At 43.7% G+C, this 27,130-nt stretch overlaps 2 protein-coding genes across 2 annotated transcripts in view; one reads left to right on the top strand and one right to left on the bottom strand.

Annotated features, from left to right (window-relative positions):
* The window catches only part of chek2 (checkpoint kinase 2), a gene marked incomplete at its 3' end in the record, with an annotated part of 17,366 nt that extends 1,089 nt beyond the window's left edge, over positions 1 to 16,277 (bottom strand). Inside the window, 15 exon segments of the mRNA XM_079564964.1 lie at positions 175 to 260; positions 412 to 462; positions 465 to 523; positions 1,712 to 1,875; positions 5,792 to 5,878; positions 6,556 to 6,655; positions 8,415 to 8,479; positions 10,109 to 10,162; positions 10,239 to 10,335; positions 10,845 to 10,932; positions 11,014 to 11,146; positions 11,649 to 11,764; positions 12,955 to 13,138; positions 14,525 to 14,701; positions 16,142 to 16,277. Of these exon segments, the coding sequence (XP_079421090.1) occupies positions 175 to 260; positions 412 to 462; positions 465 to 523; positions 1,712 to 1,875; positions 5,792 to 5,878; positions 6,556 to 6,655; positions 8,415 to 8,479; positions 10,109 to 10,162; positions 10,239 to 10,335; positions 10,845 to 10,932; positions 11,014 to 11,146; positions 11,649 to 11,764; positions 12,955 to 13,138; positions 14,525 to 14,695 (1,455 nt within the window). The 5' untranslated portion in view covers positions 14,696 to 14,701; positions 16,142 to 16,277.
* A 36-nt stretch (positions 16,278 to 16,313) lies between these two features.
* On the top strand, positions 16,314 to 27,123 carry entr1 (endosome associated trafficking regulator 1). Its single transcript, XM_079571316.1, has 9 exons — positions 16,314 to 16,430; positions 18,474 to 18,613; positions 19,732 to 19,817; positions 21,700 to 21,820; positions 23,575 to 23,648; positions 23,728 to 23,839; positions 25,276 to 25,338; positions 26,535 to 26,662; positions 26,828 to 27,123. Exons 1-9 carry the CDS (start codon positions 16,385 to 16,387, stop codon positions 26,907 to 26,909), a joined length of 852 nt encoding a protein of 283 aa, XP_079427442.1. The 5' UTR covers positions 16,314 to 16,384; the 3' UTR covers positions 26,910 to 27,123.
* The last annotated feature ends 7 nt before the right edge of the window (positions 27,124 to 27,130 follow it).

Genomic DNA, 27,130 nt, shown 5'->3' with positions numbered 1-27,130 from the left:
TGAGGGGGACTCTGAGGCCTCTCTTTGGGCCTGAAGTGGGGGACTCTGAGGCCTCTCTTTGGGCCTGATGAGGGGGACTCTGAGGCCTCTCTTTGGGCCTGAAGTGGGGGACTCTGAGGCCTCTCTTTGGGCCTGATGAGGGGGACTCTGAGGTGAACAGTACATGAGTCTGACCTGGAGCCAGTCGTGGCTGAGAGCATCCTCGATGTTCAGCCTCTGACTCGGATCCACCACCAACAGCTTCTGCACCAGGTCCTTCGCTGCAACATAAAAATACACCACACACACCAGACCAGTTAATGCATCTGTTTACGAACAAAAGGGGAGATAACAGGGCTTCAACTTGTCCTTTTTTACGTTTCAGTCACAGAAATGATGATGATGTAAATGTTCACCCCGGTCCAGTCGTACCTTGCTCCGAGATGTGGCTCCACTGCTTCGGCAGCAGGGTGTAGCTCCCCTGAGGACCTGCTCTCGGACTGATGTCCCGAACTGCTCGTGGAAGGGAGGGTACCCGCCCAGGCTGCAACACACAGGAAAACCAGGCTCACTCTGACCCTAAACGCATCACTACATCCATGAAGCTCCAGGACACATGTTAGATATTTATCTGGAACTAAAATAAGCATTTCAACAACCCAAACTCTGATATAATATGTACACTCTAAATATAATAAAGAATCCCTTATATTTAATCAGAAAATGGAATCAGACACAACTTCATAGATATCAAGGATGAAAATATAAGGAAAGGTGGGCCACCTTACACTGTAATCAGGGGTACGGGGGTCTGAGGGGTACATGAGCACTTTGCAAGGGGTACTTTGAATGATTTCAGATATAAAAATGACTAATCAGTGTCAGTATAATTTTAAAAGAAAAGTTGTTTTTAATTATGTTTTTAGCAAAAGGTTTGAATCTGATGACTTTTTGCTTTATTTTGAACTCAATACAAAACTACCGGTAAATGCCAATAACTTAGAGTTTAGTGTATCATTTCCTAAATATAGCATGACAGAAGTCTCCAGCTTGACACAGAGGAAGAAGAGTGTTAAAGAAACTGAAGCCAAGGGTCTGGATCAATGGCCGTGGGCAGCACCCATAGATATAACAATTAGAGATAGATTAAAATATATATATGACAACATCACACAGCGCTGTTTGTTTATGTCGGACAAAAGCTTTTGCCTGCAGTGCGTGAAACGCAAAGGGAACAGAAACAACCATCCCACTCGGCATGAAATGATGCGAGTTTGTTTTCAGTTCCGTTTGTGAGATCTGCTGCTCTGAAGAGTTTTAGACTTTTCTGCACAACCAGTGCCTGGGCAAAGAATATGAGAGGCTTCTAAACTTCTTTTCTCCTTTCAGCAAAAGGTGAGCACTCGGTGGCATTATCTCAAGAGTTACTCGTTACTCATAAAAATGATTCAAATTTTTACAGAGACAAATACAACAGTTGTATCACGCTGGTAGTTCAGCGGATCAGACACGCTCAAAAGAAGAGACTTCCTGCGCTCCGGCTGGACAAGCGGGAGGGAATCCTTGTTAATAGTTTTTGCTTGATGATGCTATTTTTCGTTATCGTTTAGTGTAATAACTGAAATCATAATTGAATTTCAATTAATTGCACAGCCCTCAGACTCCAAACGGAGAGCAGAAACGAAGAGAACGTCCCACTAGACAAAGAGCAGAAACAAAGAGAAGGACTCACCAGACGAAGAGTAGCACGCCCAGGCTCCAGGCGTCCACGCTGAGGCCGTACCCATCGGTGGAGGCTGCGGTGAAGACTTCAGGAGCGAGGTACGACGGAGTTCCACACAGAGTCCGCATGAGCGCCGCCTCCTCCAGGATCCGGGACTGGTTAAAGTCAGTCACCTGCAACAGGACGATTCAGACACAAGTTATGACTCCCTTCGTCCTCAAATACAGGATTACAGTCCAGTATGATTAGTAACTGTTTAGTAACCAGATGAGTCAGTAGGGGGCAGTAGCACCATGATGAGTCAGTAGGGGGTAGTAACTTGATGAGTCAGTAGGGGGCAGTAGCACTATGATGAGTCAGTAGGGGGCAGTAGTAACTTGATGAGTCAGTAGGGGGCAGTAGCACTATGATGAGTCAGTAGGGGGCAGTAGTAACTTGATGAGTCAGTAGGAGGCAGTAGTAACTTGATGAGTCAGTAGGAGGCAGTAGTAACTTGATGAGTCAGTAGGAGGCAGTAGTAACTTGATGAGTCAGTAGGGGGCAGTAGTAACTTGATGAGTCAGTAGGGGGCAGTAGCACTATGATGAGTCAGTAGGGGACAGTAGTAACTTGATGAGTCAGTAGGGGGCAGTAGTAACTTGATGAGGCAGTAGGGGGCAGTAGCACTATGATGAGTCAGTAGGGGGCAGTAGTAACTTGATGAGTCAGTAGGGGGCAGTAGCACTATGATGAGTCAGTAGGGGGCAGTAGTAACTTGATGAGTCAGTAGGGGACAGTAGTAACTTGATGAGTCAGTAGGGGACAGTAGTAACTTGATGAGTCAGTAGGAGGCAGTAGTAACTTGATGAGTCAGTAGGAGGCAGTAGTAACTTGATGAGTCAGTAGGGGGCAGTAGCACTATGATGAGTCAGTAGGGGGCAGTAGTAACTTGATGAGTCAGTAGGGGGCAGTAGCACTATGATGAGTCAGTAGGGGACAGTAGTAACTTGATGAGTCAGTAGGGGGCAGTAGCACTATGATGAGTCAGTAGGGGACAGTAGTAACTTGATGAGTCAGTAGGGGACAGTAGCACCATGATGAGTCAGTAGGGGGCAGTAGCACTATGATGAGTCAGTAGGGGGCAGTAGTAACTTGATGAGTCAGTAGGGGACAGTAGCACCGTGATGAGTCAGTAGGGGGCAGTAGCACTATGATGAGTCAGTAGGGGACAGTAGTAACTTGATGAGTCAGTAGGGGGCAGTAGTAACTTGATGAGTCAGTAGGGGGCAGTAGCACCATGATGAGTCAGTAGGGGGCAGTAGTAACTTGATGAGTCAGTAGGGGGCAGTAGTAACTTGATGAGTCAGTAGGGGGCAGTAGCACTATGATGAGTCAGTAGGGGGCAGTAGTAACTTGATTAGTCAGTAGGGGGCAGTAGCACTATGATGAGTCAGTAGGGGACAGTAGTAACTTGATGAGTCAGTAGGGGGCAGTAGCACTATGATGAGTCAGTAGGGGGCAGTAGTAACTTGATGAGTCAGTAGGGGACAGTAGCACCATGATGAGTCAGTAGGGGGCAGTAGTAACTTGATGAGTCAGTAGGGGGCAGTAGTAACTTGATGAGTCAGTAGGAGGCAGTAGTAACTTGATGAGTCAGTAGGGGGCAGTAGTAACTTGATGAGTCAGTAGGGGACAGTAGTAACTTGATGAGGCAGTAGGGGGCAGTAGTAACTTGATGAGGCAGTAGGGGGCAGTAGTAACTTGATGAGTCAGTAGGAGGCAGTAGTAACTTGATGAGTCAGTAGGGGGCAGTAGTAACTTGATGAGTCAGTAGGGGACAGTAGTAACTTGATGAGGCAGTAGGGGGCAGTAGTAACTTGATGAGTCAGTAGGGGGCAGTAGTAACTTGATGAGGCAGTAGGGGGCAGTAGTAACTTGATGAGTCAGTAGGGGGCAGTAGTAACTTGATGAGGCAGTAGGGGACAGTAGTAACTTGATGAGGCAGTAGGGGGCAGTAGTAACTTGATGAGGCAGTAGGGGGCAGTAGTAACTTGATGAGTCAGTAGGGGGCAGTAGTAACTTGATGAGGCAGTAGGGGACAGTAGTAACTTGATGAGGCAGTAGGGGGCAGTAGTAACTTGATGAGGCAGTAGGGGGCAGTAGTAACTTGATGAGGCAGTAGGGGGCAGTAGTAACTTGATGAATCAGTAGGGGACAGTAGTAACTTGATGAATCAGTAGGGGACAGTAGTAACTTGATGAATCAGTAGGGGACAGTAGTAGCTTGATGAGTCAGTAGGGGACAGTAGTAACTTGATGAGTCAGTAGGGGACAGTAGTAATTTGATGAGGCAGTAGGGGGCAGTAGTAACTTGATGAGTCAGTAGGGGACAGTAGTAACTTGATGAGGCAGTAGGGGGCAGTAGTAACTTGATGAGTCAGTAGGGGACAGTAGTAACTTGATGAGTCAGTAGGGGACAGTAGTAACTTGATGAGGCAGTAGGGGGCAGTAGTAACTTGATGAGGCAGTAGGGGGCAGTAGTAACTTGATGAATCAGTAGGGGACAGTAGTAACTTGATGAATCAGTAGGGGACAGTAGTAACTTGATGAATCAGTAGGGGACAGTAGTAGCTTGATGAGTCAGTAGGGGACAGTAGTAACTTGATGAGGCAGTAGGGGACAGTAGTAACTTGATGAGGCAGTAGGGGGCAGTAGTAACTTGATGAGGCAGTAGGGGGCAGTAGTAACTTGATGAGGCAGTAGGGGGCAGTAGTAACTTGATGAGTCAGTAGGGGGCAGTAGTAACTTGATGAATCAGTAGGGGACAGTAGTAACTTGATGAATCAGTAGGGGACAGTAGTAGCTTGATGAGTCAGTAGGGGACAGTAGTAACTTGATGAGTCAGTAGGGGACAGTAGTAACTTGATGAGGCAGTAGGGGGCAGTAGTAACTTGATGAGGCAGTAGGGGGCAGTAGTAACTTGATGAGGCAGTAGGGGGCAGTAGTAACTTGATGAGGCAGCAGGGGCAGTAGTAGCTTGATGAGTCAGTAGGGGGCAGTAGTAACTTGATGAGGCAGTAGGGGGCAGTAGTAACTTGATGAGTCAGTAGGGGGCAGTAGTAACTTGATGAGTCAGTAGGGGGCAGTAGTAACTTGATGAGTCAGTAGGGGACAGTAGTAACTTGATGAGTCAGTAGGGGACAGTAGTAACTTGATGAATCAGTAGGGGACAGTAGTAACTTGATGAATCAGTAGGGGACAGTAGTAACTTGATGAATCAGTAGGGGACAGTAGTAACTTGATGAGGCAGTAGGGGACAGTAGTAACTTGATGAGTCAGTAGGGGACAGTAGTAACTTGATGAGGCAGTAGGGGACAGTAGTAACTTGATGAGGCAGTAGGGGGCAGTAGTAACTTGATGAGGCAGTAGGGGGCAGTAGTAACTTGATGAGGCAGTAGGGGGCAGTAGTAACTTGATGAGGCAGTAGGGGACAGTAGTAACTTGATGAGGCAGTAGGGGGCAGTAGTAACTTGATGAGGCAGTAGGGGGCAGTAGTAACTTGATGAGGCAGTAGGGGGCAGTAGTAACTTGATGAGGCAGTAGGGGGCAGTAGTAACTTGATGAGGCAGTAGGGGGCAGTAGTAACTTGATGAGGCAGTAGGGGACAGTAGTAACTTGATGAGGCAGTAGGGGGCAGTAGTAACTTGATGAGGCAGTAGGGGGCAGTAGTAACTTGATGAGGCAGTCGGGGACAGTAGTAACTTGATGAGGCAGTAGGGGGCAGTAGTAACTTGATGAGGCAGTGGGGGCAGTAGTAACTTGATGAGGCAGTAGGGGACAGTAGTAACTTGATGAGGCAGTAGGGGGCAGTAGTAACTTGATGAGGCAGTAGGGGAGAGTAGTAACTTGATGAGGCAGTAGGGGGCAGTAGTAACTTGATGAGGCAGTAGGGGACAGTAGCACCTTGATGAGGCAGTAGGGGACAGTAGCACCTTGATGAGGCAGTAGGGGACAGTAGCACCTTGATGAGTCAGTACTAGTGGGTGGTAGTACCTTAATGAGGCAGTAGGGGGCAGTAGTACCTTGATGAGGCAGTAGGGGGCAGTAGTACCTTGATGAGGCAGAAGTCCTCCTGTGATGACAGCAGAACGTTCTCTGGTTTCAGGTCTCGGTGGATGATCCCCTGACTGTGGAGATACTGAACACATACAGGGTTAACCAGTCTGACATCACTGCAGCCACTCCCACTTTAAACCCAGTCCCATTATAAGATGAGATGCTGCAGGTGGACATTGATTTTTTCCGCAGTGGTCAATGTTGACATTTCTAGCTTGTTTTTTCTCCTTATCATAACTCTTTACAATGTTTATTTTATCATGTTTTGTTGCTAGCGAGCCGGAGATTTAGTAAACATGGCAGCGCTCCTCGTCTTTCTCATGCTTTATCATTAATAATTTTTAAAAATATTTTCTCTTGGACTTAATAGTTGGAAGTTTTTATTTTTTTATTTTTCAATATCTAATTCCTGCCTGATTTATTGAACTTTGAAGCCAAACAAGGTCACTCTTGAATTTGTTCAGATTTTTTTCACTTATTACTTTTTAAAAACTAAACAAGATCCAAGATCTCCTTGAGCAAATCTTTGGAACTAATATGTCACAAAACATAGCATGGCTCTGTCCATTATTTAGATTTCGTCCGTGAAAATATCAGCAATTTCAGACAGTTTTATGCATAAAATGCCCCATTTTAATGAGAAAACTTGGTATGACTGATGCAATATATTTCTTGCAAATATAGTCAGTAATCTACAGCAAAGGTTTCCCCCCTGTTTCACCTGCAGCATGTCACTTTAAACCCAGCCGCAGCTCACACCTGCACAGCCAAGAGCATCTGATAAAAGTAGAACTTGGTGACATCTTCAGGAATTTGCTTCTTTGACTTGATCCTAAAGTACAGCTCTCCACCCTCCATTCTGCAACACACAGAGGACATCCTCAATACAAGAAGACAATCCTAAACACAAGGGAAAGATCATCCTCAAGACAAGGAGATCATCCTGAATACAAGGAGATCATCCTCAAGACAAGGAGATCATCCTCAAGACAAGGAGATCATCCTCAAGACAAGGAGATCATCCTCAAGACAAGATCATTCTCAAGACAAGGAGATCAACCTCAAGACAAGGAGATCATCCTCAAGACAAGGAGATCATCCTCAAGACAAGGAGATCATCCTCAAGACAAGGAGATCATCCTCAAGGAGATCATTCTCAAGACAAGGAGATCATCCTCAAGACAAGGAGATCATTCTCAAGACAAGGAGATCAACCTCAAGACAAGGAGATCATCCTCAAGACAAGGAGATCATCCTCAAGGAGATCATCCTCAAGACAAGGAGATCATCCTCAAGACAAGGAGATCATCCTCAAGGAGATCATTCTCAAGACAAGGAGATCAACCTCAAGGAGATCATTCTCAAGACAAGGAGATCATCCTCAAGGAGATCATTCTCAAGACAAGGAGATCAACCTCAAGGAGATCATTCTCAAGACAAGGAGATCATCCTCAAGGAGATCATCCTCAAGGAGATCATTCTCAAGACAAGGAGATCAACCTCAAGACAAGGAGATCATCCTCAAGGAGATCATCCTCAAGGCAAGGAGATCATTATCAAGACAAGGAGATCATCCTCAAGACAAGGAGATCATCCTCAAGACAAGGAGATCATCCTCAAGACAAGGAGATCATCCTCAAGACAAGGAGATCATCCTCAAGACAAGGAGATCATCCTCAAGTTAAGGAGATCATCCTCAAGGCAAGGAGATCATCCTCAAGGCAAGGAGATCATCCTCAAGGAGATCATCCTCAAGCCAAGGTGATAATTCTCAAGGCAAGGAGATCATCCTCAAGACAAGGAGATCATCTCTTCATTCTAAAGGGGGGGCAGTATGGACATGAAGAAGCCGGGAGATGCAGTTTCAAGCGGAGACGAGGCTTATGAGTAATAGCCAATCAGAGGGCGTGACAAAGGCGAAGTGGTATAATACAACATGGCTGGAACATCGGGAGGAAAACGCTGTACCATCAGCTTGATAAACAGGACTTCAGGAGAAAACAAAGCATCAAGCTAGATTGACTTTATCTCGCCAAAATTACTACAGCTTCTTTGATGTCGGTCTAAGGCTAAACATCTCACTGGCTCCTGGTGGTTTCCAAGAGTCAGGACTAAACACGATGAGAACTTCGGGGAGGGGTCTCCTTATGGCTCCCAGCGTCAGGACTACACAGGGTGAGGCTAAAGCTAAACTCTGGAACAGTCTCACGAGGATGTGAGCACATTCTTGCTTTTTACTGTAATTAACAATTTTGTATGTTTTTCATGGACTGATTTGATGTTTTCTTGTAATTTTATGCAACTGTGAAGCATTTTGAATTGCCATGTGTATGAATTGTGCTCTACAAATAATGTAGCAGTAGCGGAAGTAATTAGTATTAGAATTAGTAGTAGTAGTAGTAGTATTAGTATTAGTTTTAGCAGCAGCAGAAGTGTTAGTTGTAGTTGTGCCTCATTTTGCTTTCCAACAGTCTTGGGTTGAACCACAAAGCACGTCCAATATGTGTGAAAACAACCTTAGTATTAGTCGTAGTAATCGTAGTAGTAATTGGTAGCAGTAGTGGCATTAGTAGCAGTTGCAGTATTAGTACTTTTAGTAGTAGTAAAGTAGGACTCACAGCTCCAACACGATGAAATATGACTCCTCAGTTTGATAAAAGTCCTTTGTTTTCATCAGACATGGCTGCAACACAAACAACACACTGTCAACACACACAACAACACACATAGGCCATGGTTCCACATAGCGCATACCGGCCGCGCACTCTACCCCACACACACTTCTGTTTCCACCACACATTTGTTGTGTGCTGCGCCCCCACAGTAGCACGCTGTACAGAAAGATTTTAGAGCCGCGATGAGAACAAATGTGGACAAATACTGCCTTCTGATGGGAGTTATGGAATCATTCAGAGGAGCCAAGCTGTATTAAAGCAGAAAAGAAACCACTAAATACACCTATGAAGGTAAGTTTCATGCAAATGTTATGCTAGCATCAGCTAAAGCTGTGCAAACAGCGGCTAAATGCTAATATCGGCAAAATCTCTAAACAGCCGCATGATGTTGTGAAATATTCAATCCGTATGATCTGTGTGTTCATTGTGAGGACTGTCCACTCTCTCGTTGACAATCAGAGGCCAGAGTCTGTTCACGTCACATCAGACAGACTAGTGCGCTTTGGCCACAGCCATAGGTCGGTCCCAAAACCTGCTCTGAAGCACAAATGCTAACTGCTGTGCCACTGTGCTGCCTGTTTTTTACAATTTGGGCCAGGTAGCACTGCTTTTGTGACTGACATGACAGGGGGCTGCCATTGCTGCAATAGCACCACCTAGTGGCTTAGTGTGAATTCCGAAGAGCCAGTTTAATGCAAAGGCCTGACTTTATAGGGATATTTCAGGATTTTTGACATAGGGCCTCAATTCCTAGTTATCCAGAGTGTTGCTGATATCCGAGATCTTTTTTTTGTAGTTCATGCAGTTCTTGTGTTTGAAGAGTTTCGTGGCGCTAGGCTAATGCATTTCTATGGTATCAGCTAGCCTGCATCAAAAACAGTGTGACCCGCTCCACAGAGCACCTGAGGCAAATCACTTATAACACCAGACTAACCATATAAATGTCTGTGTCCATAGAATAATTTTAACCATTTTGCATTTAAAATACCTTATATTTGAGCATCAGCTTTGTGGTTGTATAAGCTATGAGGCGGTGGAGTGATCTGCTAGAAAATAGTCCCTCAAAATGCGATCATTCATGTGATTCAAGGTCAGTTACATTCCAAAAATTATTCTATTCTAGAAATACGCTAGCCTTGCACTAGCCTAGCACCACGAAACTCTTCAAATATCAGAACTGCATGAATTACAAAAAAAAAAATCTCCAGAAAACAGCAACACTCTGGATAACTAGGAAATGAGGCCCTATGTCAAAAATCCTGAAATATCCCTTTAAAGTCTGGTTTCAAAGAACGTGAGTGATTGTAAAGCTAGATATTCAACTTGTGAGAAGTCGGTGATGGGTACAGTGTATGAAACCAGGCTTTCTTTTCAGAAAACACAAACTGTGAAGACCTTTTTTAATAACATACAAGCAAAGTTTTCTGTCTAAATCAAATCAACTGCATGTTTTTGTGAAAGTCTTTAGTAGTCGACCAAACTAGCAGATTTTAGTTACAGTTTTAGTCTCATTTACCACTTTTACTTTAGTTTCAGCCTCATTTGAGACACAAACACAGGACTCCTGACTGAAATTTTGAGGAGATATTTTATGGAGGACATTGACATTGGTCTCTGTGTGTGTGTGTGTTTCTCACGTGGTCGATTCTCTGAAGGATCTGGATCTCGGTTTCTGCGTTCCTCGTCGCCGTCTGTGATAGACACAGTCACATGATCAGACACCACAGTCACATGATCAGAGACAGGTTAAGCCTTGTGCAGTCGTACCCCCTCAGATTTGAAATTGCCTTTATTGATGATCTTCACTGCACATTTTTCCATTGTTTCACGTAGGAAGGCGAATTTAACCTCGCCACAAACGCCTCTGCAACAAAGCAAAACACTCACTAACACTATCTTTACAAACAGGAAATGCCAAAATAAGTCTTTACAAACCGGAAACGCCAAAATTAAAGTCTTTACAAACCGGAAACGCCAAAATAATCGTCTTTACAAACAAGAAAAGCGAAAATAAAAGTCTTTACAAACTGGAAACGGCAAAATAAAAGTATTAACAAACTGGAAATGCCCAAAAAACAAGTTTTTACAAACCGGAAACGCCAAAATAAAGGGCTTTACAAACAAGAAAAGCGCAAATAAAAGTCTTTACAAACTGGAAACGCCAAAATTAAAGTCTTTACAAACTGGAAACGCCAAAGTAAAGGTCTTTGCAAACAGGAAACGCCAAAATAAAAACCTTGTCGGCCTTTCAAAAGTTCTACAGGACCCTTTTCTCACAGTTTGATCAAAATAAGGGTTTTATAGTAAAGTTAAGTGCATCTGAATGATGATACGAAGGAGATGTTTGTGCTAAAGGATAAAGCAGAGACTTACGTGCCGATGGTCTTTCCCAGCGCGTACTTCTGCTGCAGTGCTGTGGGCATCTCTAAGGTTTCCCCCGACAGGTCCGTGAACACAAACACTGGACACACCAGAGCAAAGCGTTAGTCCAGTCCAGTCCCAGTAAAAGTCCAGTACCAGAGTCAGTCCAGTTTGGTCTCACCTCGGTTCTTCTCGTACGACAGTGAGATCACGGCGTTGTTGGTCAGAGGACTTTTCCGTTTGTGTCCAATGAGAAGTCCGTCCACAAACGTCCCATTGTTGCTGAGGTCCTCCACGAACGCCCCGCTGCCCTCCTGTGGACGGGAGGAGCCGGACAGGGTGACAGGAGGAAAAGGTGTATTCACTTTATTCCGCCACTTTTTGCTTTTTCTCGGCACTTCCGTTGTACAGACACTTCCGGTCGAGCGCGAAGCGCGTTCATTGAAACGGAGAGCGAGGGAAAATGTTCGGCACTAAAATCTGATGTTTAGTCGATTGATTTGTGTAAAATGGCCAATGTTCATTTGCACCAACAAGTCAACACTGCAGCGTTTCTCTGCACGGCTGAAAAACGGCTTTGTTTTCGTGTAATAACTGATTTTATCTGGACTTCTCCAGTCCCAGGTTAACTGATAGTTCATGGTGGCGCCCACACAAACTTCCGGAATAAGGTGAATGCATACGAAGGAGAAAAATAGAAAACCAAATGGAAAGTTTGAGTAAAAAAACAACTACATAACAAGCAAAAAAATAATACAAAAAAAAAGCCCCGAAAGCGTTTCCAGCTGAGGAGATGGAGGAGGTGCAGTCACTGACCTTATAGATCCTGAAGTGCTGTTTGCTGTAGATTAGGGATTTCTCACCGCCGGCGCCTCCTAAAACGTAGTCCGCTCTTCTGTCGCGACCCACGACGTACGAGTCCTGCACACAGTCTGCAACAAGACATACATTTCATGCATTTAGATTTTTAAGAACTAGTTTATACTAGTCTATTTATCCGTTAGGCCAAGGAGTGAACATTCTGCAGTCATTAGGAATGTTATAAAGGGAATTTAATGCACTCATGTATCATGTTGCTTTCACTTCACAGTTGTCTGTTACTTGTGTGTGAACCTTCAAATTCCAAATAAAATCTTTATGTTTATGGTTGTAAACATGACAAAATGTGCAAAAGGTGTACAAGGTGTACTAGTACTTTCGAGAGGCACTGTACATATAGTTTGGGGACTGAAGACAACCTGCGACTGATGGATTACCGTATAAATTGCTCCAGAGTGCAAGTCGCATCAGCCACCCTAGTGCACAGTTCACAAGCCTTTCACTGAAGCACCCATTCGTGTGGAGATTAGATTTTTTTATTTTCTTCTTTCTGTTGCTCGATTACCGTTTTGGGCTGCATATTTCACTACTTGCAGCTTGTAATCTGCAGAATCTGATTTTCTTTTTGGGGACATTCGTGTTCAGAGTAGCAGATACTGGTACACAAGCCTACAGCGCCCTCTAGTGGCTGTCAATGTGAAAATAACATGAGAAATGTATATATTTGGAAATATAAATGACTATGAACTATGAAAAAAAGTGTGACTTATAATCTAGAGAATACAGAATACATTTTCTTCTTCTTCTCTTCTGTCCTCTCCAGCACCACCAACAGTCTTTCAACTGTTCTTTTTCTTCGCTACGTCAAACGTTATGAAATAATCCAGTTTCCATTTTCCAAAATGCACTTTAACGCTTATTCGCAAATATAAAAAAACACCTAAAGTGAGCGGATAAACGTTTCATGCTAATTGAGGATTTTAATCTAAAAGGAATTAGATTTTCCCAGCCCTCGATACTTGCACAAAACTTCAACATGTGCATTAAAGTCCAGTGATGGAAGCGCAGGTAATGAGACTGAATATGACTTTGAAATTCTTGTAATATTAGTGGGCGGAAAAGTCACGGTAAGGGGGAGTGTCCGATCAGTGGGATAAGGGAAAGTCCTTATCCCAAGTCTTTATCTGAAAGCCCCAGATGCTCACAGGGCCATTAGCGGAAGTGCGTAGGAGAAGGAAGGAGGGACTGGTTTGGGAAAGGGCCCTGGTGTCTGTAGGACGCCTATTCCAGCAGTAAACCTCACCGTGCACTCTGAAGCCCGGCAGCATGGGCAGCAGTCGGCCCCAGACCGGAGGGGCCTCTGGTTCTGGTTCCTCTGGGACTGAGGGCAGCGTCACCGGGATGGTGTCCATGGAGCTGAGGGTCCCACTGGAGCCACTGGAGCCGCTAGAGCTGGACTTCCCCTGGGACTGGGACTGGGTCTGAACCTGAGGAGTGGACACGAAAGTGGTTTGAGCTGTAGCTCCACAGAAGGACCTGATGGGAAAATTTCAAGAATGTACGTTTTGCTTAATGTTTATGGCCTGATTTGAGTGAGACACTGTATGAAACATTTATGGCTGTACATTTGTTCTTTGTTTTGTGGCAAAATTATTTATATTAGTTCAAAAGTGCTGTGTTTGTCATTGAGCCACTCAGAGGACATTACTGTGTGACCTTTACTCTCCTTGATAGAGAGACTATAAAAGGTGCCTACACACCTAACATGGACCCCATGGAAGGTGCGGTCCATTACTGTGTATTGTCAATGTGAAAATGCACGTACAGACTCAAAACGAGATCGACCTGCACAAAAACACCTGATGCCCTTCCCTTTGGTTTATTTGACACTTTTCAAGGTTTCTACAGGAAGCAGCAAGTCAATTGTACCATATGTTCCGGACTATAACTCGCACCTTTTTGCATAGTTTCGCTCCGTCTTATACTCCTGAGCAACTAATGTGATTTTTTATTTTTTATTCAAATATATACTTTCACAAGCCGCTAGAGGGCGCTGCAGGCTAACCGAGCAGCAGAAATAACGCTTGGAGTGAGCAAGAAGCAGAGGTTACTCTTACTGCAATCAAGAAAGCAAAAAAAAAGTAATCATGGGCTAAAAGCTTCAGGCCACAGCGAGAGGAACGAGTTTGTAAATGAGAGCTTGAAAACTGTGCTGCCGGGAGAGGCTCGTCAACGGTGCAGTTACACCTCCGTGCCCAGGTAGTTGCCAAGGTGATTGATTTGGAGCAAGATCGAGAGTTTGATATGTTCTTTATGCTCATCTGAACTGTTAATGCCACGTTAACATACCAGCCATCTATTTAGTTTGTTGTTTATGCTCCCTGTAGCTAACCATGAATGTTGTTATGTTAGCAAACCGCACACCTATTCAGTAAGTGCGTCTTATACTCTGGGGCAACTTATTTTCCGGAAAATATGTTTTTTCAATGACTAAATGCTATATTTTAATGCCACAATTTTCATTTCTTAAGATATGCAAACATTTCATCACAGAGGAAAGAGATTGGACAAAATGGCACAAAATAGCACAAAATTTGGTCAATTTCAGCCAAAACTGCAGCAACATGTCCAGATGACCATCGATCATTTTGGTATTTTCGATAAACTTATGTCGTAAAACCTGTCATAATAATGTCATAATTTCCCAATAAATTTACATTTTACATTTGCCAGCTGTAATGCTTAATGACATTTAAGGCCGCAATGTTGGCAGTATTCATTAAATGACTTTGAATGCTTTTCAGTGCCTCGCAGAAACCCCGCTTTTACTTCTTCATGATGTTATGTCTGTTGGGACTAAACGTGACTCGTACCTGAGATGGCGACAGCGTGGACTGGGTCTGACTCTGACTCTGACTCTGACTCTGGGTCTGGGCTGGACCCGGCGTCTGGTCTGGGGTTTGGTCCGGCGTCTGGTCTGGGGTTTGGTCCGGCGTCTGGTCCGGGGGTGGACCTCTATCTGTGGGCGGGGCCTCCTCCGACATCTTGGACTGAGCGGAGAGACAGAGATCGTCATCAGCAAAAGGCATCAGCCACAGGGTTTATCCATATATAGTGCTTTTAATGCCAGTTCAGTGCACAAACACTAGATCTGCAGATTTCATTGCACAGTTGCAAACATTCCATCAGACAGAGGGATGAAGGAAATGTCCATATTTAAGGCAAATTGGACACAACAGGGAAAAAACATGTACAATTTCAGCTAAAAAACTGCAGCTGAATGAGATTTAGATTTGTATTCTATCAACAGGGAAAATAGCTGCGTAATAGCAAAGGGTACAATAAAAAAAAAAAAAAATCGATTTACGATACCGATACCTGAACTAAAATATTTGTTAAACTGTGTGAATAATGGGGGAAAAATATCGAAAAATTTTGCTTTGAATTTGGAAAACATTGGGCTAAAATCATGGGCAAAAAAAGAGGGAAATAAATTGGGAAAAGAGAAAAACTGTGGGAAAAATAAGAAAAAAATTGTAAAAAAAAAAAAAAAAAAACGGGAAAATGGAAAAAAATTAGGGGAAAAATTGGGCAAATCATTTATTTGAGCTGAAGCAACCAAGTCACTTCCTTTAATGCAGTCCCTGGACCAACAGCATCACAACTTGGATCTAAGGAAATATTTTTATTTTATTTTAACACCTGCTTTCGATATCGGTAATACCTAAACTTTTTTGCTGATACCAGACTGGTATCGTTTAATGGTACCCAGCCCTACTGTGCAACTACACTATTCCCAAGCAAGCTCAAATCACATTTTATCACTTTTATTCAGATTTAAAGTCTTAATTTTGGCACAATGACTTTTCTTGCTTTGTAAAGCCCTGGTGAAAGACAATTTATGCACTGAACATAATGAACCATCCATTCACTGCAGGTTTAAGTTTATTTCACTCCTTCCCCAAGTGTGACAAAGAACATGAAACTTAGAAATATGTTTTTAAAACATTTGTAGCTGCTACAAAGACACTTCCTGTTCTGGTCATGAGGGTCAGAATGAATGAATGAACAGAGTCTTTTCAAACACTTAAAACAATAACTGCTTTATTTTTTTAATTTAGCATATATATTATTTTTTTAACAGATTCTTTAACACTGCGGTTAACTTGTTTGACATCTTTGAAATGGCAGACAGAGAAGACAATCGCAGAAACCAGGGTGCGTGATAAAATCATACTTTTCAGAGATTTTCAAATAATATTGTGTTCTGAATTACGCTGGAAGCTAAAGTTTGTATTGATTTTAGAATCCTATGGTCCCTCTTTGAAATTCGGCAGAGACATTTTTCCAAAGTACACAGAGGATTAGCAGAAACAGCCTCGTAAATCACTGAACGCCGCTCTTTCCGCCCAGTGTGGCTCATGCAAACTGTGGGACTAAACAGGCGCGTTTTCGGCAGGAGTTCGGTAAAGTTTGAAAACCCCCCTCACCCGGTCCTGGGCCCCTTTTGGTCCGGTACTGGGTTGGTCCTGGTTCGGGGATGGTCCGCGTGCAGCCGTGCACAGTTTGACCGGGGACTCGCGACGTGCGGAAGAATCTCCACCGCGACCGGGAGCCAATCAGGAGCGCCACGTGCCTGTGGCCACTTCCGGGTGCAACATGGCGGAGTGAGGCGGATCTGGTTATTACCCGGGTTTATCGAGATTTCAGCGGGTTTTTAACGGAACCGAACCATGTCCGGGGCCAGGAGCAGGCACAGGACTCTCATCATCACCGACGGTCGGTTTGACATGATATCTAAGCGAAAATAATGCTTTTTAAAAAGGTTTTAGAAAGAGTCGAAGGCAGTGTTCCTTACCTAGGCTACAGTACTACTAGTCATACAGTTTGTTTTTAGAAAGTATGAAATGATATTTACTCACGGTCTTCAGGTCAGTCTGTGCCAGTCCTGTTCCTGTGAAAGTGGATGTAAAACTGAGCTGTGCATCTATGTTAACGGAGTGATTGCTGAAGTTCAGGATGTAGGATCTGGCAGCAATAAGAGTGGAGCTCATTCCGTTTTCTGATTGGACACTTGTCCAGAGTCACTGACAGGTCATATTTACAGTGCGCACAACACAGAACACTCAGACCGTCACAAACACACATCAAAAACACATGTTCATGATGTTCTTTAAATAGCTAGCTTATGAGCTAAAGACATTTGAGACCTACATATTTCTTCTTCTGAAACACTGACGAGGCACCAAGAGCCCCCACACCTGCAGCACAGTGGAGGCGTCACAAGAGGAGCTACAGGAAACCAAAAAGGGACAAACAAGAAAGTATCCGGGCAAGACTCACAGCTAAGCCACAAAAGCCTTCTATCGTTCTGGCGATTGGACGTTCAATGGACAATGGGCTATATGCACAGTGACCCCACGTGATTTCCGCCTGGACAGTAAACCAGACGCTGTCCTTCCTGTCTGTTATCTCTTCCCATTAAAAATGAGCAGGTCCCACAGAAATGAAGCGATAGCTCAAGATTTGGTAAAGGACAGCGAGTAAAAGTTCGGATGTGGCTGGAGCAGGTTAGAAAATATTACGTGAGACGTGACGACTTCACTGGAGGAAACCTCCGTGTTCATAACGGTGGATGTTTTGTCTTGAGGCTAACGCGGCTAACAAAATAAAAAATAAAACTAGCGCAAAGTTTTGAATGAGCCTGCGCAAAAAAGAATCGTCCTGTTAGTTTATATAATATTTACTTGTTTACATGTTATATTATCATTTTTTAACACTAGCCTTTAGCTCTAAAATAAAAGCTCTGCCCCTTACGACAGCTGGCGTTTCCTTCCTGTGACTGTCCATCAGTAACTCGTTAACTCTTAACCAAATCCTGAGCTTCTCTTTATTTGTGTGGGACCTGCTAGTTGTCAATGTAAACGATCGGCGACAGGAAGTCCAGCATATAGCCTATAAAACAGATTAACTGCTAAGCTCTCCCCAGAAGATGGTGAAAGACTGTTGTGGAGCGGAGGGAGCTGCGCAGGAGGAAGAGGAAGGAGGAGGTGGAGCTCACCAGTGCAGGACACCACGCTCTGGAACAGGGACAAACCGAGGAGGTGGTGCACCGTTTCAGAGGATCAGTGGAGATTGAAGTCAGCCAGCCAGGTTTCCCCCGACCTCCAGAAATATGCTGGTCAGGTTGGCCCACAATGGTGGCGCGGCTCAGTCGCAGCGGCTCAGGACTAACACCTGAACACTATTTTGTTGTACGGTTGTACAATGAGAAGAACTCACTTACTGCTCTTTTGAGTTGTCAACCATTTCAATAATTCATTGGTTGTCATAATGGATCTATTATATTAAACGGTTGTCAATTAATCGATAAGTTGTTTGAGCCCTAGTACTGGCCATAGTGACATCACCAACCAGAAGCAATAAGGTGCATAGACAAGGAAAAGAAAAAGTTGAGGGATCATTACATGTATCTATTAAAAGCCCTGTGTGTGTGTGTGTGTGTGTGTGTGTGTGTGTGTGTGTGTGTGTGTGTGTGTGTGTGTGTGTGTGTGTGTGTGTGTGTGTGTGTGTGTGTGTGTGTGTGTGTGTGTGTGTGTGTGTGTGTGTGTGTGTGTGTGTGTGTGTGTGTGTGTGTGTGTGTGTGTGTGTGTGTGTGTGTGTGTGTGTGTGTGTGTGTGTGTGTGTGTGTGTGTGTGTGTGTGTGTGTGTGTGTGTGTGTGTTTGTTTGTGTGTGTTTGTTTGTGTGTTTGTGTGTTTGTTTGTTTTTATGGACCTTTATCCTGATGTTTCTTTTGCCCTTTTCCATTCGTCCGGTTTCAGATGAAGAGGAGTCTGTGAAGGAGGAAGAGCTGAACCCGTTCTCCTTTAAAGAGTTCCTTCGCTCCAAGAACCTGGACTCAGACCCGGAGCAGGACCAAGACCAGCCGGACTCTGATGAGGGCCCCCTGGAGGAGCTCGGAGTAAATAAACGCATTCTGTGGGCTGATAAAAACAAATATATATATATTACATTTGAAAATAATGTATTTGTAGTTTATTTATGGTTGTTGATTCATAGTTGCATCCATATACAGTGGGCCCTCTTTAACCGCTGAGATTATGTTCTAAAAATAAGCCGCAGAAGAAGCAGATCTAAACCAATTATATAAAACATCCATATGATTAATATTAGTTTCATCAAAAGTGAAGGCAGATGAAATACTCTGTGTCATGTTTTCACGTTGTAGAGCTGAGGCGTGTCCGTGCAAACACATTTTTTCCCCACATTTTTTTCTTATTTTTGCCACAATGCGTCAAACAAGGGGGCGTGTCCTAGGCGAGGGGGAGGAAAACCTCTCATGGGAATCACAATTTTCCAGTCTTTTTAGCTGTTTTCTGGCGGACTGTAAGCATATTTATTACATACTAATAAAGTCAAGCCAAAATCAAGTCCATATGGATGTTTTTTCACTGTAAATTGTTCAGTAGAAGCGAAAAAACGGCACTTGTTGCTAATGTTAGCACTTTGCTCCTCTCCGTGTCTTTGTTTCTTTAATTAGTAGAAACAATCTATTCATAATTCAGCATTGGTTGAAGTGTTTTTGAATAATCGAAGAATTTTTAGATTTGACTCCCCTTTGTTTTTCCCCCTCAACTGCTTCAAAGGTGACCATATATTAGGGAGACCAGATTTCCCACATTAAAAAGTGGGCCCCAATGAGAATTTGCGGAGGGAGCGACTTTTTTCCCCTCCCACCTTGAATGATATATAGTTTGTCTGTCAATTTAATGGAATAATCAGCCTTGAAGTGATACTTGTGTGGTTTCCTGGTTAATTAAAGAATAAATACATTAGCTGTAGCCATTGACGCACACGTGAAGAAAATCTGGAAAGGTAGACGGTTCATTCGAGAAGAGCTGCTTAATTGTAATGGTCTCGCTCGCTTTTCCCCGGACGAGACACTGCCCTGGCCCTAATGCCGAGCGCGGCCAGAAAATAAATAAATAAATAAAATAATAAATAAATAGTAGAGATGTGCTAAAAATGTATGGCTATAACATATTGTCCCTGCAACTGAACCTGTGTCTATCCAATCAGGGGCAGGCCTGGGGGCGGAGCTGGGCGTCTGGAGGCGGAGTCTCATCGGGGTCTCTCGCTGCAGAACAGGAAGAGGAGGTGACAAGGTGCGTGCTTTAATCCAGATGCCCTGAGTCACTATTCCCATATATCACTGTAGAAAGAGCTAAAGAGGGAGCAATAAATGACAGATGTCAGGTTGAAAATGAAATTATTCTAACCTGCGCATTCTTCACCTGGAGGAGTTTGAGCTCGATTCATTCTGTCGTAGTAAATGATGCCGTTAAATGATGCCAGTGCAGTATAAGGGAGAACAGCTTTGGTACTACTGGTGGAAAAAAATGAAAGTATCAAAAGCAAGTACAGAAAAAAATTGACTTGGCTGTTTCAGTTCAAATAAATAATTCTCCTTCCTTCCTTTTAGTTAGTATATGTTTTGTTACTCGTATGTATTTTCCTCCCCTACATGTTCCAGCCATGTCCTAATGTGTAGAATGAGCCCAGACCTGTTCACCACAACTGCCTCTCAAATCAAAAAGGTGGTAATTCAGGTCCGTTAATATAGAACCTGCAGTTACGCGTAAGACCTGAGGTGGCAGTAGTGAGTATAAAATGACCAACTTGCGTCTTGCCCATTTTAAACACCTTCTTTGTCACTTTACTGAAGATACAAACGATATCATTCCATGAAAACATCAGGTCAAACATCAAGTCGCTCAAACACACTTCAACATTAGGTGTGTTTAAGATGAGCCAGGCGCTGCAGGCCGGTCAGATTGCTCGGCCGCCTGAACTACAAAGGCCAAAGGGATTATGGGAAATGAAGTGCAGTCAACATGTGCGCTGACACTGACAGATGATTGGATCTGAATTGTATTTTGATCAGAAACCTGTCGCCATGACGCTCCGCAGCCTCCTGCCTCCTCTTTTCTCATCACAGATCTACTTTATCAGCAGAAATGCTTGATATTTGACAGAAAGTGTCAACGATGAGTCCAACATAAATGTTTTGTCCACTCTAATCCGAAACTGTTAAACTGGAGGAGGAGAGTCTGTTCCTGATGATGAAGCGTCTGTCTGGTGTGTGGGAGAAGCAGAAATGCGTTCACAAACTTTAAAAGTAGTTTTATTCACAAACTCTTTTTAACAAATGCGAGACGCTGCGTGATCTGATGCTCCTCTCGTTCTCGGGGCTGTGATGTGTCCGGCTGGATTTAAGGCGTCTTCCTCCACGCTCGGCTGCCACCGCCTGTTCTCGCCTGGCATCCAGACGAGGCGCACTTCATATTAAAGCAGTACTAAATAACTTGTTTGCCTCAATAAATCCCTTCTGTAGTCCCTCTGGGGCTGATACAAGTGTTAGTGGGATGATCATCTTCCCCTGGTGTCTCTGGCCAGAAAACCACAATTGCAACTTCGCTGCCACCGGCTCAAAGTCACCAATACACACTAATGGAATCGCGAAGAAGAAGCTAACAGGCTAACGGGCAAAGCTAACTGCGGGCTAGTGCCAAACAGTATTTACAGCAAAGTTTGAGTGAAAAAAGATCTCCACCGTGTAATTGGATGTACAATGTCCCTCTCTCCCTTTGTCTTTTCTGTCGGTGTAGGATTTACTCTCAACATGCTACAACACCTGCAGTGGTGCTTATGGCCTCTAGGGGCATGAGTTACTTAGTACTGCTTTAAACACACCTAATGTGAAACAGAGCACTAGACTTTCAGATGGAGTCTGTGCTGTCTAGGCCTGTCACAATGTATTGTGATAAACAACATTATTGACTCTAAAGATACAAGATACTGTCACTTTTACTGTTCTAAAAGTGCATCACCACACAAGCTGCCACAAACATGAAATGTAATGGAACTCAATTTGCTTCTGTTAGAAATCAAAGTTTTATAAGAAATGCTAATAATTGTACAGACGATAATTATCGAGCCCAAAAATGTATGGTTTGGTCGGTCTGACGCTGCTCTGTGATTGGTCAGGTTTGACTCCCTCCTCCATGAAGACGATGAAGACGACGATGAAGATCAGTCCAGACGGAGCTACGAAGGAGACGATGAGACGTCCATCTTAGACCAACAGTCCAGCACCAGTCTGCTGCAGGTCAGAGGTCAGGGGTCAGGGCGTCCAAACCAAACTCTAGATCGGACATAGTAACACGTTGGAACGAATGGCGGCCATCTCGTGACTGGCCCTTCTGACCCAGTGCAATGTAATAAAATGGAAACACCACTTATTTCCTTGATACTGTTTTGATCTAATATTGAGTTGAGATCATTGTGACTGACCTTGTGTCAGATCTGGCAAGAAAATAATGTTCATGCACATTTTCAAATGTCATTTCAATTGAAGGCACAGACTTTAGCTCCATTTGTTCATGGATTTTCCTATTATGTGAAACACTTCAAATCACTCACTTCTGTTTATATCAAATATAGTATTTGTTTCCAGGGGTGTAGCACCAAATTCTGGGCCCTCGGTACAAACTATTTTAAGGCCCCCCCTATGCCCCTTCCCCACGTGTTAGTTCAGTCACTTCAAATTTTATATTCATCATGATATTCTGTGGTTTAGTTTGACAGTGTAGTTTCTTTTACATTGTAACAAACTGTATACTTGCATTCTGTATATTTAGTGTGTGTCTTTTCAGTTTTAACCTTAAGATTATTATTATTATATAATTAAGAGAATTAGTTTTACATAGACCTTAAAGATATCGCATCAAACAGGGGGCTGCACTGGGGACACAGGATTTTTTGTTAATATGCATTGAAATAGACATTAATAATACTTTAAAACACTACTTTATGTTATACAATTCATTATGATATGTTGCCTCTTGCCTGTGTGTTCCATGTGACCTCTTCATGAATAAGAAAACCAATGCTTCAGCCTGGTTTGGTCCCACCATATTTGAATCCTACGTTTAGTTGAAGGCTTGAATAGTCATTTTCACTAGAACCACGTCAAAGGAGTTTCTAAAGCCTCACATTATACTGAACAAGTCTGCAAATACACATGGATAATTTGCAAAATAGCGTGAGCGACCTGTGGCTTTTGTCACTGTTTCGGTCTGATGGCAGTAAGTAAAGCTAGTGGGAAACGTTAGCGATTAAAATGAGGAGAGAAAGCGCGGAGTGGGCGGGTCTGTGTGCCCTGCTTCACTCTGCTGAGCCCCCCCCTCCAATGGAATGCCAATGCTTGTTTCCAACTTTAAAACAGTATTTCTGTACTTTTTAACAAATGATCAATATTTATTGAACATCACTGGGAAAATGAGTCTTAAATGAGATAATTGTCTTCAAATCGCTTGAATAAAGGCTCTTTATGTTGAATTTCAGTCGGTTTGAGCTAATCTACAGTAAAATGAAAACACTAATCCCCATGGAACACACTTGAAATGAAAGACAAAATAACTTACTCTGAAAGATTTATTTTTCACTTGAAATAATACAAAATAATCTGAATTAAGACAAAAAGGGCTTGTTCCATTGGCGATAAGAGGTTTTATCTGATCCAAGACCAGACCAAATCCACTCACACTTTAGAATTAGTCTGTGAATTCAAGTAAATCATGTCATTTCTTCCTCCTTAATCTTTTTCCAGTGATTGGACAGTAATACTAACCAATGAACACTGGGAATGAATGGAGAAAACGATGCTCATGTGTGTTGAAGTCGTCCTGGACACCTTTCTATTCTTTATATCTGTCATGTGGTAATGTGAGCCGGAGCAGGGGCCGCTACGACTCAACGGGAGAGACGCCGTTACGGAAAAAGCTGTTCACACTGTTGTGGAATCATTTGAACGCAACGTAATGTCCATCAGTGACTTTAACGGTGTCCTGTTGTGTTCAGGTGACGCAGGAAAACCAACAACTGAAGAAAACCATTGCGGAGCTAAGACGGGAGTCAGTGAGGAACCAGAGCAGGTCAGAAACTGAATCCGGGCTGAAGGAGACTTGAGCTGGACTGAAGTGGGCTGTAACCCTGGGGCGGGGCTTGTTTCAGGGCGGCGCAGCTGAGCGCGGAGCTGCAGCAGTGGCGTCAGCGCGAACAGCAGGAGGCGCTGGACCTGGAGACCATGGTTCAGTCTGTGGAGCACAACCTCAGAGTCATGACGGTACGTTACCCACAGCCCACCTGACCCTTTAACCCTAACCCCGCCCTCACGGATGTGTCTCAGGCTGTCTACAATAAAAGGACACGCTGGAGGATGGTTGAGGACTTTGGGAGGGTCCTAACCTCTGTAATTTTTACATCAGTTTGTATGTACTTTGTATTTTTGTATATTTTGTAGTACCCCTCCTGGAACCGCCACCTTAACGTGGTGGAGGGGTTCGAGCGCCCGAATGATCCTGGAGCTCTGTTGTCGGGGGCTTCGTGCCCCTGGTAGGGTCTCCCAGGGCAAACAGGTCCTATAGGTGACGGGTCAGACAAAGAGCGGTTCAGAAGCCCCTTATAAGAGACCAACAGGCCCGGATAGAACCATGAGGCCGTCCTTCTGTGGACCCACCACCTGGAGGAGGAGCCATAAGGGGCTGGTGCAATGTGATTTGGGCAGCTCCAACAGCTGCCCCCACAAGAGCCGTGGGAAGATATTTTAGTTAGGGGGCGCTGAGGGACAAAATTTACCCCCAAAATACTTTTTCTGTGCATAAATCCTATTTATTAACCTCTTAACTCCCGCCTGAACCGAGAGCATTTTCTCCAGTTCAGCTTTACCCAAATCCTGTAGGCCAGTGTAACGCCTCATTTGAAAGACCTACAAAACTAAATGGATCTTTTTCCTCACATCAGATTTTTTTTACATCACTTTTTTTAGTTGGGCAGTCGTCTCATTTTTGTCACATTTTCTTGACTTTTTTGTGACTTTTTCGTCAAATTATTAGCATTTTTTTTTGGTCAAATTCTTATCCCTTTTTCGTCCATTTTTTCTGAATTTTTCTTCAAATTTTTCTCACTTTTTTGTCAAATTTTTGTCCATTTTTGTCATTTATGGAAAAAAAATCATCACTTTTCTGTCAATGTTTTCTCATTTTTTTCACATTTCCATCCTTGTTTTCGTCTGTTTTGTTGCGATTTTCACAGCTTTTTTCCAGAAGCTTTTGGACTGGGGTAAAGGGGTGGGAGTTAAGGGGTTGATATTGCCTGCAGTTCACAAACTATCCACCAGGGGGTGCTGCAGCGCCCTCAGCACCCTGGGTTCCCACGGCCTTGGCCCCCACGACCCGGAAACGGAAAAGTGGAAGAAGATGGATGGATAGTTTGTGTTTTTTTTCTAAATAGTGCAAGGTGTGAATGTCAGGAACCCCCCTCCTCCATGTTTACAAACTAAATAAAGTTTGGTTTAAAAATCTCTAAAACCTTCTCCTCCCTCCTTACGCTCCCCTCCCTCCTCATTCTGTCTCTCCCTCCGCTCACCCCCCCTCCCTCCCTCCCTCCCTCTCTCTCTTGTCTTGATTTGAAATCCAACTCACACCGTACAGGCTCTGGCAAAGGCACAGTTTTTGTTCCTTTTTGGTTTAATGTGTGCCTTATGTTTGTTTGCTGTGACAGAAGCGAGCGCTGAAGGCCGAGGCCACCGTCGCCAAACTCAAGACAGAGGTGAAACATCTGCAGGTAAAACCACACGGAAGCACCGACACGAGGGACATCACAGTCATACCTCCACATGAAGGTCGCTAGTTCAGTGAGGTTCATGTTGGGGTTAGCAGCATCAGGCCTGAGGGCTAAATCCGGTCCTGTAGCAGAGAACTGTCAGACCTCAGACACATCGGCCACGTGTTCTGCGAGTTTATGACCCTGTCCCGTAGATGCATTGCCTTTTTGACGCGTTTATGACCTAGAATCATTGACGGTAAGTTATAGAGGCCGACCATGCTATGTCAATGGGAAGCCTCATTCGGATTTCCAAATGAGCCACGCCCCCCTGAATTCTGATAGGATGTCATTTCAAACGCAGCTTTTTCAGCTAGCTTTATTAAGTTAATATTGTCGTTTGCAAATGAGTAAGGTTAGGATTAAGATTAGGGTTAGGAAAAAGGATTTGTTTAGAGTTAGAACAATGTGGGGGGCGGGATCATGGCGTTACTGGGTTGGAAAGCGGAAAGATGCCAATGGGAAATGAGTCAAACTGAACCTTACCTTTATCTATGTCACTTCCTGTCAGCAGCTTAAAAATTCAGATAAAAATAACTTTTCTACCCAACATTTCTTCATTAACATTGTTGCTTCACTGAAATAAAATGATAATTATGCCACTGATGTTGTCCTAAATAAGCCATATTTTCAAAAGCATTAAATCCTGTCAAATGCACTTTAAACCTAAATATAGATAAAACGGTCTCAGTGTTGTTTTTCAAATAAACGTCAATTACAACAAACTAAAGAAGAAAAAAATTATAATGTAAATGAAGCAAAATATTTAGGTCAAATACTTGATTACCTTGGTAACAAATTGAAATGTAATTGGATGAACTAATAGAAATTCATTAACTACAGAAGCTTCAGATACTATGATTCTTCCACATCTTCTCTATGTCGAGTTGGTCTCAAGCGTAAAACATCATTAAAACCACTTGAATATCACACTGGTTTATAGGCTGTAAGCTCCAGTGCAGAAGCTTTTAGATTTGGGTTAAGCCGAACTGGAGAAAATTCGCTCGGTTTGCTTCAGTGTTTAGACTAGTTCTTATTTCAGCCTAAACGCAGCAAACGTTTCTGAATCAGTTCTTCCTCTGAATCTGTTCTTTGGTCTGTCCGAGTTCATGATGAGTAAAATAAATAAATAAACCAAACGGTCTGGTCTGGTCCAGGTCCAGGTGGAGCAGGTCCAGGCGGAGAACGTGGAGCTCAGAGCCTCAGAGTCCACCATGAAACAGAACGCTCTGACGGCGTCCGAGAAACTTCAGGAGACGGCGAGCCACGCCCACCACTCTGTCAGGTATACTGCTACTACTACTACTACTATACTACTACTACAACCGCTGCTACATGTCTACGCAGTGAGGGAGAACTGTTTGGCCTGTGGATGTGTGACGGTCCACCTGTGTTCTGAAGGTTACTGAAGGTTACTGAAGGTGACTGACGTGACGCTTGTGTTTTCCAGGCGTCTTCTGTCCGAGGCCGAGTCGCTGAACTTTGTGTCCGAGCTGCTGCGCTCCATCGACCGCATGTCCTCGGTCCACTGACCCCCTCCGCCCGGGGCCCCCCAGGCCACACTGGGGCCGCCCTCTGGGACCACCTCCACCTCCTTGGTTTTGCCGCCAGTGCCTTCAACAGGAACATGGACCAGAACATGAACAGAGCTGTAGTACAAGTACTGCAGTTGTGTTTATTTGTATATTTTGTAAAGTGACTTAAGTTAATTTTTAGCAGTTTATTCTTTACTTTTTTGGATTATGTGTTTTTT

The sequence above is a fragment of the Gobius niger genome (assembly GCF_951799975.1).
Source record: "Gobius niger genome assembly, chromosome: 1".
NCBI lineage: Eukaryota > Metazoa > Chordata > Actinopteri > Gobiiformes > Gobiidae > Gobius > Gobius niger.
The sequence above is the reverse complement of the archived record's forward strand: the minus strand, read 5'-3'. Positions and strand labels throughout refer to the sequence as shown.

What these genes read in the sequence shown, in the direction of transcription:
- entr1 (XM_079571316.1), top strand. Translation starts at nt 16,385, where the DNA reads ATGTCCGGGGCCAGGAGCAGGCACAGGACTCTCATCATCACCGACG. An exon ending in CCAGCACCAGTCTGCTGCAG is followed by an intron (nt 21,821 to 23,574) that starts GTCAGAGGTCAG and finishes TGTTGTGTTCAG; the next exon opens with GTGACGCAGGAAAACCAACA. An exon ending in CAGAGGTGAAACATCTGCAG is followed by an intron (nt 25,339 to 26,534) that starts GTAAAACCACAC and finishes GGTCTGGTCCAG; the next exon opens with GTCCAGGTGGAGCAGGTCCA.